Source organism: Euphorbia lathyris, chromosome 2 (assembly GCF_963576675.1).
Source record: "Euphorbia lathyris chromosome 2, ddEupLath1.1, whole genome shotgun sequence".
In the NCBI taxonomy this organism is placed as follows: Eukaryota; Viridiplantae; Streptophyta; class Magnoliopsida; order Malpighiales; family Euphorbiaceae; genus Euphorbia; species Euphorbia lathyris.
Window position 1 is genome coordinate 126,743,146 of NC_088911.1, and position 13,114 is coordinate 126,756,259.

The 13,114-nt window shown below is 33.3% G+C and overlaps 1 protein-coding gene across 2 annotated transcripts; it reads left to right on the plus strand.

The window, feature by feature from the left end:
• Nucleotides 1-391: 391 nt before the first annotated feature.
• LOC136219875 (uncharacterized) lies at nucleotides 392-8,029 on the plus strand. Of its 2 annotated transcripts, none has more exons than XM_066007445.1 (3): nucleotides 392-642; nucleotides 747-860; nucleotides 7,592-8,029. In XM_066007445.1, the coding sequence occupies exons 1-2, from the start codon at nucleotides 495-497 to the stop codon at nucleotides 857-859; spliced, it is 261 nt and encodes an 86-aa protein (XP_065863517.1). In that variant the 5' UTR covers nucleotides 392-494; the 3' UTR covers nucleotide 860; nucleotides 7,592-8,029. The 2 variants fall into 2 exon arrangements, with proteins under 2 accessions (XP_065863517.1, XP_065863518.1); XM_066007446.1 differs by lacking the exon at nucleotides 7,592-8,029 and adding an exon at nucleotides 1,296-1,604.
• The last annotated feature ends 5,085 nt before the right edge of the window (nucleotides 8,030-13,114 follow it).

Here is a 13,114-nt window from a genome sequence, read left to right on the forward strand (position 1 = left end):
CACTGAATTCGATTTTGAAGTAACATCCCTAATTAGTTGCATGCTCATAAAAGTATACTCATAAATTGATATAATGCATTAAATCCAGTTTAATGTCTACAATGATAAGGTAAGGGTAGGAGCCAAAATTTCGACACGGATAACCGGAATGACATTGAAATAGGGATAACCAACTATTATTTTGTTGATTGAAAAAAATTAATGTGTATAATTATAATTAATTGATAGTCTAATATGTATATGAAATTATAAAAAATAAAAAGCTTAAAAAATAATCAATAAAAATTGAATTGGAATTATTAGAAATGTGAAGATGATTTATTTTCTTAAAAAAGTTCGAAACAAATTATATTATATATTGAGAAATTATGTGGCATAAAGAGGCGGTAGTCATTTCATTTTGTCACTCATACTACACTCGCTGTCTCGCTCTCGGTTTTCCATTTCCCTTGCCGCGATTCTACACCATTGTCTTCAGTCCTTCTAATCTAACAATGGCTTCACCAACCGCAACGGTCACCTTTCGAGTAGTAGTGGCGCTTATCCTCATAATGTTTCTCTTCTACGTCGGTCGTCCTCTCTATTGGAAAATCTCCGCCACCGTCCAAGAGATCCGCGAGAATAAACGCACCGTCAAACAAGGTTTCATTTCCCTATCTCTCTATATACATGCATCTGCACTACATTTCTTTTCTTGTCTTCAATTTTCTGAATCTAATTTGTTTGTTGTTGCTTTTATGGATCAGGCATTTCGCAGATTGTTTTTGAAGCGCAGAAATCAGTCGGTTGGTTCCACGACGAGTCTGACTCTGGAGTCCGTGGGGATCTAAGAGCGACTACTCGGAGGCTACGTTTTTAAGGTTATTAAGTTATTTCCAAGCTTTTTATTTGTTAATATATAAAAAATTATGCTCAATCACTGTTGTTATTACTAATTTACTATAGTATGGCCGAAGAATGAATCTATGCGCAGATCTGGTTTTCTGTTTATTTATTTTTTCAGCCATAGTTGGAGGTTTCTATGAAAGGAATAGACAACTCATTAGCTTAAGAATTTATCTACTGTTGATGTTTTATGAAATTGGAAGAATTGAAAGTCGTTTACAACACTTCTTTTGTTGGTTTTGTTTTTCTGGTTATCATTATATTACTCTTCATTGGTGGTTGTATATATGGTATGGAAAAGCCAGTAATGTACTTGATTAGGTTTGTGGATACTGTGCTACCATTTGTATCTAGTGTATATCAAGCCCTACAAGGAAATTTTGTTCTGATTCTATTCTATGTGCTGCCAGGAATTTTGATGAAGATTTTTTTTCTTGATATCTCAATATCGAATCATTCCTGAAACACAACTACAGAACTGCATGTTTTACCGAAGTTCTTTACATTTTTCCCAAGTAACTAAATCGTCTAAGGGGGCAGAGACAGAGTTGCTCCACCCCTCCTGGTTGACACCATTATATGTAACTTTGGTTGTTGGATGGGAATTGAGTTGTGAACCTGATTGTTTAATGATAATACCTTGTCCCATTTTAGACCTGCTTCCAAAAACATTGTGTCATTTGTTACTGACTCTATATATAAGATCAATTTTTTTGTTAGTTTTTGGTGTATTGTAGATGTTCATACTCTAGACCTATTTATAGCTCATAATTGGTATTTGAGTGCTCTTGGTTCATTGGGAACATGACAACGCTTGCAGATATTAATCCAATTGATGTTAGTTTCAATCTTAGTGTTCATGCTTGAGATCATATTTGTCAAATGGAGATTCAGCTCGACTCATGAATTGAAATCCTCATTTCGTGAACTGTTACTCGTGAATCGAACTGAATCATAAGGTTCAGTACAAATTCATAATATTATAAAAAAAAATATGATGTCTTAAGAAACTTGAAAGTAATGAATCAATTATGTCAATTTTTGTTTATCTTTTCTAATTTCTATAGTTTCTTATTTTAGTTTTTACTACTGTCTTTTCACACCCTAGCCGACCCACTCTCTGTCTCCTCAAATTCAACCCTTAATTTCTCCATTAACTTCTGCTTTCCATTTGGGAAATCTGGTTTCCTTTTTAGTCTCATTTTTCTTAATTTCTCACATAATTTCTGCTTTCCACTTTCTTAACACATGCATTTCTCCTGAATTCCTCCTTTCCTTTTTCTTAACACCAGCTATGAATTCAACTCTAGTCTCCTTGTTTTGTGGCCTCGCCGCAGTTTGTCCGATTATTTTGGGTGGAGGACCGCTTGAGATCACCTCCTGAGCACCACCCTGCGTCCGCCACTTATCATGAGCCATGTCCAAGACTTGTCTGACTCACTTGATTCACCCGATTCAGGACCAGTTACCATTCTACACCGAGTCTTGGTCGAGTTCGATTCTCCCTATAGAGTCGGCTCGAAACCTAGCCGACTCATACAAATTTGATAACAGTTCTTGAGATATTGAACTACATTTCATTCGGTTGATGGTTTGTGTTGAGTTGGTAAGTGTAGAATAGCTTCAACATCAAGTCCTTGCTTTTCTTTTGCTCTTCATGTCAATGTTCTGCTGATCAAAGGAGAGGAAAACTGTGTTTAAGTAATTCAAGGAAGTTTTAGACAATATCTGCCACTTGCTTTTACTAACTTCTTCAACTTTTCTGCTGTTAGAACTGCGTTGTAAAATACGGTGTTTCTTTGCTCCATTGGTTTAGTTATTTAACATTTGAAATTTGGGCCTTGACAGACTGCTCAATTATTCAGATTTTCCGAGTTTAAGAGAAACTTTAAAATGTCACTGCCTTCTGATATACTGGTAGGATAGTTTCTTAAAACACCATTTCTCCACATAGAATTTGCCAATTGTTCCCATCAAATTAAGGAATACTAATTATAGGCTTCTGAGTTTGCAAAAGGTGGGGAAAAGGTATGCATTTGGTCTCGATTTTTAGGTGAGTTGATTATATGCTTAGGGAGAGATGTCCATTATATTACTTGAAATTGTAGGGTGAAGATGACTTTCTTGTATATTTTTCTTGGAAAAAAGTATCCATCCTGAGCAGTGTTGTAAAAAGCTCAAATCACCTGAGGCGCTTGCCTGACCATGGGTAAAAATAACATGAAGTTTTCATAAAACAATCATGTAATGTAACTATATTAGTTAATGGAGATGGTCCTGCGGTAGCAGTAGTAGGACAATAGAAACAAATGGTATCGCATAATAGATAAATTTATAAGTGAAACAAAATTCACAATGCAATAGCTGATCAAATAAAATTCAAAATGCAGTAGCCAATAATTATATCTTCTGTTAGAATAATTCAATTATCATTAGATTGTAGTCCATTGTAGATACTGGATAGGGAATTACATGTGGCATTATAACATCTCTTCTAACATAAATAATTCAGTAAGGAACATCCTTTTCTCAACTCAAGAATTATGGATAATTGACCCCCACAATTCAATTTCATCAAAATTTACTAACAAATTTGTACAAAAATTAACGGATTGCTTAGTCTGCCTGAAGTTGAAATTCATCGAAATTCAATTGCTAGTTGTCTCCGGTTATATTGTTTTTCTTTTGTTTGCAGTCTCCTCATTTATAGTCTCTTGTACAAATGAATATCTTATATAAACGGCTAATTCAATGCCTAGGGTTGCTTCTCAAGCGATTCGACGTCTCATCTCCTTAAAACTGCCTTGCGTGTTCAACAACATTACATCAAACTCGGTTGAAAATATTTGCGTCTAAAAATGTATTATTTTAAGCTTGCAAAGAATTTTTTATATGTTTCTTTTCAATTGTAAAGATGAAATTTCAGACATTCAAAATAAGCGGCATAGTTTATCTGATTTTAATGTTCACAATTAGCGGTCTTGTTAGTTAGGGGCTGAAGTTATGATTATAATTGTTCGGTGGTGCTTAACGTGACAAACTGAAAGATAAGGGGACATTGAAAAGATTAGAGGCCTCAAAATGCTTTTTGCCATATTTTTTAGGTATCATCTGGTTAAAAGCATGCAATTTTGTGACAATCTCAGACAATGATTTTCCAGCTTAGCTTTCGGACGCTGCATTGACCCTTAAGATCACGTCTTTGTTAGCATTAGGCTTTTTCAGAATGTCTTCTTTGGGTAAGTGAAAGATTATGGGATAATTTTGGTACCAAATGTGCATTTTCAAACAAGAATTGTTTGACGAAACTTATGGTCTGCTTGAATTGTAAAAGTTTTATCTAGTTCCCTTTTTAACTTCAAAAATCAACTCTTTTGGTGTGTATGTGATAAGAACATCATAAACATAGATCATAAGAGCAAAGAAATCACCATCCAAATCCTTTGTAAAGAGATGGTAGTCATGAATAGAATTTTTCAACCCCAAACTTAGCAAAAGTAAGTTGAGTAAAAGCTTTATTCAACCATCTGCCAACTTGCTTATACAATTGCTAGTCCATACCGAACTTGGTGAGTTTGCATACAATTGCTAGTCCATAACGAACTTGGTAAGTTTGCATACAATTGCTTTTGGGCCTTTGTTTGAGCGATGAACGACTGAGTGATGGTGGGGAACAATTGATGTTTGCAAGATAGATAGTGGGGAACAACCGACTACAAGTTCAGAATTGCAAGAGATAAATCGAAACATTGCATATTTAAATCGGAGGTAAAAATCGAAAGCATGAATAAAGATATGTTATTTTTGGGTTTTATATTTCAGGATAAAAGTCAAATAATCTAGGTTTTATGTTTTAGAATTAGGATTTATGCATGAATATGCTATATTTATGTTTCAGATTAGGGGTACAGTGATGTTAGCGATGGATTTTGTCTTTTTTAGTATTGATTTTAAGTGATTTTTTTGTTTTTTTGATGTAGTATATATGTTTGTGGTATGTTCAATTGCAATTGTTTGGTTCAATTTAAAATATTTATTTATCAGTGTTTGGTTCAATTGCATGTGATATGTTCCTGAAAGTGGAATATTGTTACTCTTATGGATATATTTATTGAATATTGCTTTGTTTTATGTATGTGGGTAGAATGCAGTGAGCTTTTTGTTGTTTTAACATATGGACTTGGGTAAATATGCAAGCAAGTGTAATTAGGTTTGTTTATTATATCTATAAATGGTATATTTGTGTGCTTGAGTCTATATGGATTATGTATTTTTTTCTGTTATGGTGGATTAATGTTCTTTTTTTTTTGTGTGTGTGTTCTTTTTGTTTGTTTCTTTTTATTTTCGGGTGTAAAAGTGTAGATGGTTTTGGCGACTGTTTATTTACATTTTGGGGGTACATAGGTTATTCACCTAGCGTAGATTACATAAATGGAGACTATGTAGTCAAAAAAAACTTTGATCCAGATTTTTTAAAATTTATTTTGTTTAGGGATATTTATTCTGAAGATTTAAAATTTCATAATGCTGGCTAAATATTATGTCTAGAACCCGGTTCATTATTAAAGTCGGGTAAATTGTTTGAATTAAATAAAGATGATAGCATTAGTGGTAAAATGATATGATAAACATATTTACTTCCCATGAAGTAGATGACCCAATTTTAATCCTTAAGTTATTAGCTCTTCTATCTATATTCCATGAGGATGAGAATGAAGAGAAAGTAGATACTGATGTGAATGTGTAGATGAGGCAGATACTAGTGGAATATGAAGGAAGAGAGTGTAAATGTTGATGTGAAGTAGAGGCTCATGTGAATATGAATGAAGGGAATGTAGAGGGTGAGGAAGAAGACAATGTAAAGGGTGATGAGGAGGAAGAAGCTTTAGATGAAGAGAATATTCTCCCTCTTAGGAGGAGGGAGAAATATGATATAGAAAATAGAATGGGTCATCCTATTTTAGAATAGGAATGACATTTAGAAGTATAGAAGGAGCTAAGTTTGTTATTAATGATTATGTTGTCTCTGAGATATGACATTAGAATACAAAAGAGTAATAAAACAAGAGTTAGAGTATGTTGTTTTGATTGTTCATTCCATTTGCATATTAGTGAAGATAGTAGGGGGTCGTATTGTAGTTGCAAAAACTATAACTCATATAAATGAATGTAAATCATCTCCCTCTCTTATTTGCATATACTTTATTACATTCATGTACATTGGTTATAGTTTTTGCAACTACAATATGACCCCTACGATCTTCACTAATATGCAAATGGAATGGACAATCAAAACAATGTACTCTTAACTCTTATTTTTATCACGTTTTTGTATTCTAATGTCATACCACAGTGACAACATAATCATTAATAACAAACTTTGCCCATTCTATACTTCTAAATGTCATTCTTATTCTAAAATAGGATGCCCCATTTTCTAGATCATATTTCTCCCTCTTTCTAACAACTAGGATATTCTCAATTTCACTTTCATCTGAAGATATGCAAATAAGAGAGGAAGATGATTCATGTATATGAGTTATAGTTTTTACCACTACAGTAGGATCCCAACAATCTTCACTAATATGGAATGGACAATTAAAACACGTACTTTAACTATTGTTTTTATCACTCTTATGTATCCTAATGTTATAATACTTGAACGACAACATTATCGTTAATAGCAAACTTAACATTTTCTACACTTCTAAATGTGTCATTCCTATTCTAAAATAGGGTGCTCCATTTTTTATATCATATTTCTCCCTTCTATTAGCAGTTGGAATATTCTCAATTTCACTTTCATCTAATGCCTCTTCTTCCTCATTAGCCTCTGCATTCCCTTCTTTCTCACCCTTTACAATCTCTGCATTCCCTCCTTTCTCAACATTTACATTTCCTTCATATTAGCATCTACATTTCTATCCTCGGAGAGATAGATGGGAGTTAATAACTTACGGACTAAAATTGGCTCATCTACTTCATGCTACAACAATCTCTTAATGCCATCATCCCCATTTAATTCAAAAAAGCTACCGACTTCAAAAAGAAAAAATTACTTAAAATCAATACCAATACAGACAAAATTCATCATCAACATCACTTTTCAAATACAATTCTCGTAGTTTAAAAGTTGACAAACGGACATCATGTGGTTCATTTCGGTAGTACAGATGTCCGGACTATTAATGCTGTTAGAAAATGTTGATAGGACAATTTTTGGTCAAATAGTGAAGGGGTAATTTTTGTCATTCAGTTTTTATTTTTTTAGCCTTATCCAATGACACATCGTTTTCATCTCTCTTTATTTCTCTTCTTGCTTTCGATTTAAAAGCATCAATTTTTTTTTTGTTTTCTACGTCAAGCATAAAATTAGGAATATGCAAAAACAATAATTCAATTGACAATGAAATAGCTCATTCTCTTCACATATATGTTTGTTTTACAAACACAGTAGATTTCCCAATCAACAGCGTCGTATGTGCTAGAATTTAAGTGGTTCCTCTTAATTGATTTGTTACTATGTATTTTAGGACCAATAAAGCTAGATTATATATTGACTTGTGGGAAAATTTGTTAGACCCCTATTATTGGCTAAGCATCCATCTAACTATGTCTATAATTTCCATTTTCTGTCGTACTTTTCATTTGTATCTGAATGCTTAAACTTTTGATATTAATGACTGTAGTTTGTAATTTGTATCAGAAACTATCAGTAGGAATCTGCCAATTACAAATAAAGGAGCCACGATGACTAATGAGAGCATAAATTGTGATTTAGGAGTACAAAAATTCAGTGCTATCACGCAGAACTGAACCAACGAAATTGAAAGACTTCACCGGCTACATCAGAAGAGTTTGTTGGTGATGCATCCTTCTCCTCAATTTTCCATGCCTATGAAACAAACGAAAATATTATTATATAAAAATGGAATATTCTCGATATTGTCAGTTAGATGATACAATGAATCATAAATTTAGAGAGATAAGAGAATAGAAATAAGGAGAGAGAAGATAAATGGTGAGAGAGAAGTGAGATGATGATGATGTGTTACTCAGAGATTAGGTTAGAATGACAAAAATACATTTTAACTATTTGACCAAAAATTGTCACATTTAGCATTTAACATTTTCTTATAATAATAGTTTGAACCGTTTTTGCTAACAAAACGAACCACATAGTTCTTGTTTGTCAACTTTTAAACTAAGATAATTGTATTTGCAAATCAGTTAAACAACCAGGTTTATTTTTGTATTTTTTTTTTATTTGTCTAAGTTCACATGCATATTCATCCAATTACATATGCTAAGAAAAACTTATTACATTCTACCCACACATATATATATATATATAAAACAAAGTAATATTCAATAAACACATCCCATTAAGAGTAACACTGTTCCACTTTAAGGAACGTATCACATGTAATTGAACCAAACATTGATAAAAAAAAAAAAAATAATAATTACATATATAATACATTCAAAAAGTTAATTTGTTCCTCTATATTTTGAGACTATTTTATTAGCTTTGAATTTTTTTTAAAGTTATCTATTCACTTCCTAAATGTTTTTTGAAGTGATCTATCGAAACTTAATCATAATTATAAGTGGGCCTAATACATCAGCAGCTCTCTAAACTTGTTCACAATAGTAAATTGGCTCTCTGAACATTACAAGTGTCTCACTAGCTCCCTGAACTTGCTTATTTTGTATCACCAGCTCCCTAGCCTTGTCCATAAAAATTCATTAGCTCCCTGAACTTTACAAGTGTCTCACCAGTTCCCTAAACTTGTCTATTCTGTAACAACTAAATACAAAAACCATAATATTAACTCGGGTTAAGGTGCAAAAATACCTCTAACGTTTTGAATCAAGAGTAATTTTACCCCTAACGTCTAAAATGGTACAATTTTATCCCTAACATTGATAAATTGGGTTAATTTGAGAAATAATTCATCAAACTGTCTTTTCGGTCATGAATCTTGTCATCTACAATATACACATGTATCATTTTATCAGTAACAAATTACAAACATATGTTGGGATGTGAAAAAAAAAATATAATGTCTTTTGTACGAATTGGACAACAAAATTCATAAAAATCACCAAATTTATAAATTTGCTCTTGGCTACTAACGTTATGGGTAAAATTGCACCATTTTAGACGTTAGGGGTAAAATTACTCCTGACCCAAAATGTTAGGGGTATTTTTGCACCTTAACCCGAGTTAGTATTATGGTTTTTGTATTTAGTTGTTACAGAATAAGCAAGTTTAGGGAGCTGGTGAGACATTTGCAAAGTTCAGAAAGCTAATCAATTTTTATGGATAAGTTAGAGAGCTGGTGATACGAAATAAGCAAGTTCAGGGAGCTGATGAGACACTTGCAAAATCAAGGAGTCAATCTACTATTGTGGACAAGTTCAGGGAGCCGTGATGTATTAGACCTTATAAGTGATGACTCTTGGCATATCATTGTTTATCATTACAATTATTATTATGCAGGGCAGGTTCCTGGATATGGACTCCTGCCCATGGCTTCAAAGAGGGAAGGTCCAAACAGTAAAATAAAATAAAAACAATATAAAAATTAAATCTTAAAAAACATAACGGTTATGAAAATAATTATAGACCTACCAAACTGCAGCACACATTATTGAGGGGCACAAAAATAACATTTTCATAAAAAAAATACAGAAATTAAAATATAAAAAAATGTAACCACAATAACTATAATCTCTATGCCTAATCAATCACAACATATAATTTTATTACTACATTTGTTTATAATAATTTTTCGCATGTAGATACAAATGACGTTTTTTCAGAAATGAAAATGTAGCAAAAATGACATTTTTAAATATGTTGATGTCAACATTTAAAATTATTGGGTTGATAAAGCAGCAGCTTGTTATCCAAATATTTCAATTGCTCTTCGAATTCTCCTAACTACGCCAACGATTGTTAAGAGTTCTTTTTTAAATTAAAATTATTGAAAACTATTTTAGATCATCAACGTCGCAAGAAAGGTCAAATGATTTAATCATTTTTTTATATTAAGAGAAATATGTTTGAACATATCGATGTAGATACTATCATTAATGATTTTGCATCTAAAGATGCTCATAGATAATTTTTAAATAATTTTTCTTTTATTTATACTTATTTATTAGGATATATTTCTCCCTGGGACTTCAAAATCAGCCATGCCCTAATTAAATTGAACTACCAATCCAAACCCCAATTATTAAGGGGGGAAGTGAGATTTGACAAAAGTAATAAAAATAGTTTTGTGGTATAAAGGAAAGTCCCTTTTAAATGCACACACTAATAAAATAACAATGGTAGTAATAATAATAATAAAATCCCTTTTGCTTTACTTTAAACAATAAATTTATTTTATTCTACTTATCCAATACACCTAAGCTTGCACTTTTGATACTCCACCATTCAATTCAAAGTGCTACTAATTAATACCAACTCAATATAAAGTCATTTGCTCATTCAATTCAATGGTGCAAAAAGTAAGGATTTGTCTTCAATTAAAATCAATTTTAAAGCACATGAAATTAATGGTAATTATTGGAATAAATAAATATATACATTGCTCTAAAAGGGAATTTAGTGTGATCATAATTGTGTTTATTAGAATAATTTAGATTGTTTAATAATCATAATTGAGTGTTAGATATATTTAACTCATCCAATCCAAGTTAAGTTAGGGTTTGCAACGTAACCGAAAAAATACAAACATGATACGAACCTGGTGGATTGATATTTTATCGGATAGGTGAATAAGTAATTAGTTAAATTAATCTAAACCTAACTTACAAATTTTTTTATTTGCTAATATAAAAATAATATGAATATTTAAAATTGTTATCATATTTCCTATAATTTTACATGTTACTTTTAATACGTAGGAATTACATAACTTACGAATAAAATAAAATTTTGATTGGACTAAACTGATAATGATTCAAACTAATCAAATCAAAATAAATTAAGTCATATTTTTTTTATGACTCATTTAATTATTTAAATTAGAATATTAAAAACTTATATAATTCCTACCAAAAAAAACTTATATAATTTTGTTTATCAGAAAGAATGCTTTTATTAAAACAGAACAAGCTTACATTTATCAATTTGACATAGTTCTAAAATTTGGGGAGGGGCCTCTTCAATCCAAATTAGAGGGTTCGTTTGGATTCTAGCCAGTTTCTCCAATGCGTGAGCCACAACATTTCCGTTTCGTTTCACATGCGAGAAGCGGACTTTGCGAAAATCTTTTTGTCGATAGAAAGCATCTTCCAGCAGCAATCTTCTCTCACCAGCAATATCCCCAGCTCCCGCAATTGTTGTTGCAATATTTGCGTTGTCCGTTTCAACGATAATCCGCTGCCAGCCTCCATCTCTCGCAATCTCTAAGCCCTTTAGCACGGCCTGGATTTCTGCTATCTCCGCACTCATCGATAATCCTATTGGAATCGCAGCTGTTAGCAGGACTTCTCCCTCCCCATCTCGTATGACCACCCCGATTCCTCCTTGCACTCCATCTACCCATGAAGCATCCACCTTTACTTTCGCCATTGTCACGAGTGGTGCTATCCATTTTATCAGTTCCGTTGTAGTCCGCGTCGATCTATCTCCCGGGCTAGAAGTTTGAATATCAACCTGGTTTTTTTGCTGTCTGCCATTCCGTACGAATTGCTTCTGCACGATCAAAAACTTCTTCTTCCGCGAACACATTAGCCTTGTGAATGAGCTGATTCCGTCTGAACCAAATTAGCCATGCGACAGCCCCAATTTTGCTCATCTCTCTGTCGTTCATAAAAGTGCTCATCCACTCGAACCAACTCCTTATACCTGGCTGCCTCATTTTCCATCTCCCGTCGTCTCCAAAGAAATTCTTCCATATACGTTTAACTACAGGACACATAACAATTACGTGGTATCCCGTTTCCTCCTCACCATCGCATCGCGGACATACACCTGGGGCTTGTATCCCCCTTCCTCTGAGCTGCTGATAGGTCGGCAGTATTTCTCTTACAGCACGCCAAACGAAGAGTTTTATTTTAACCAGCAGCTCAAGTCTCCAAATCCAATTCCATGCTCCATTACTGCTGTTTAATCCCGATGCTCTGCCCTCCTCATTCTCACGCATCTCCTCAGCCAGATGATAGGTTGATTTGACGGTGAAATTTCCAATTCTGGATGACGGCCAATATATTTCATCCCGTGGTAGCCAATAACTGATAGGTAATTTCTGTATTTCAGTGGCTTCATCTAGGCTAAAGTTAGACCGCAGCCTCTTGACATTCCATTGTTTTGTGATTGGATCAATGAGGTTGTCTACAGTTGAAAATTGGACTTGTTGCAGCTTTGTCAACGGTTTCTTTGTATTCAAGCTAGGCACCCAATTCGATTTCCAGATGTCCACACATCTCTTCCATTACCAACTCTCCAGCACATCCCCCGATTAACCAGAGTCTGTGCTTTAATTAACCCTTTCCAAACATAGCTATCATTACTCCGGCACCCCGCCTCCATAATATCGGTTTGGGGGAAGTACTCACCCTTAAAAACTCTTGAGCAAAGTGTATCTGGATTTTTTATCATTTTCCATACCTGCTTAGCCACCATTGTTGGGGTTTTGTGTCCTATAGTCAATTGTTGCAGGATACAAACTTATTGTAAATGAATTGTTCTTTATATCATTTGTTTTAATGAGATATATGTTTTATAACTATATAAAGGCAATCCCTTTTAAGCACTAAATAAAGTCTAATAAAAGGAAATCTGTAAGTTTGTTTAAAGTGATTATAAAGTGTTCATACAAGCATGAAGTGAGACAAAACTTTATAATAAACTAATAAACTTAAAACCACCCCAAGTCAAGTGATATATTTAGGATTGATATATCACAGTTGAGACTTGTATGTAACAATGTCTTCTGTCCGACAGAAAGCTGATCTCACAAGCTTCACATATATAGATATCTGGACAGTTACATAGATCCGGTGAAACGTTGTTCATTAGGATTGGGGATCCGACTTGAGATAACAAGATGGGTAGATTCATCATTGTCACCTGTTCATCTCATTGGTATTAATAGGTATAACTAATCCTCATACTCAAAGGAATGTTAATTGGTCATCCTGAATTACTGAATGTGAGACTTTGATTGCGTGGTCCCACGATCCTTAACAGAGATGACTCTGGGGT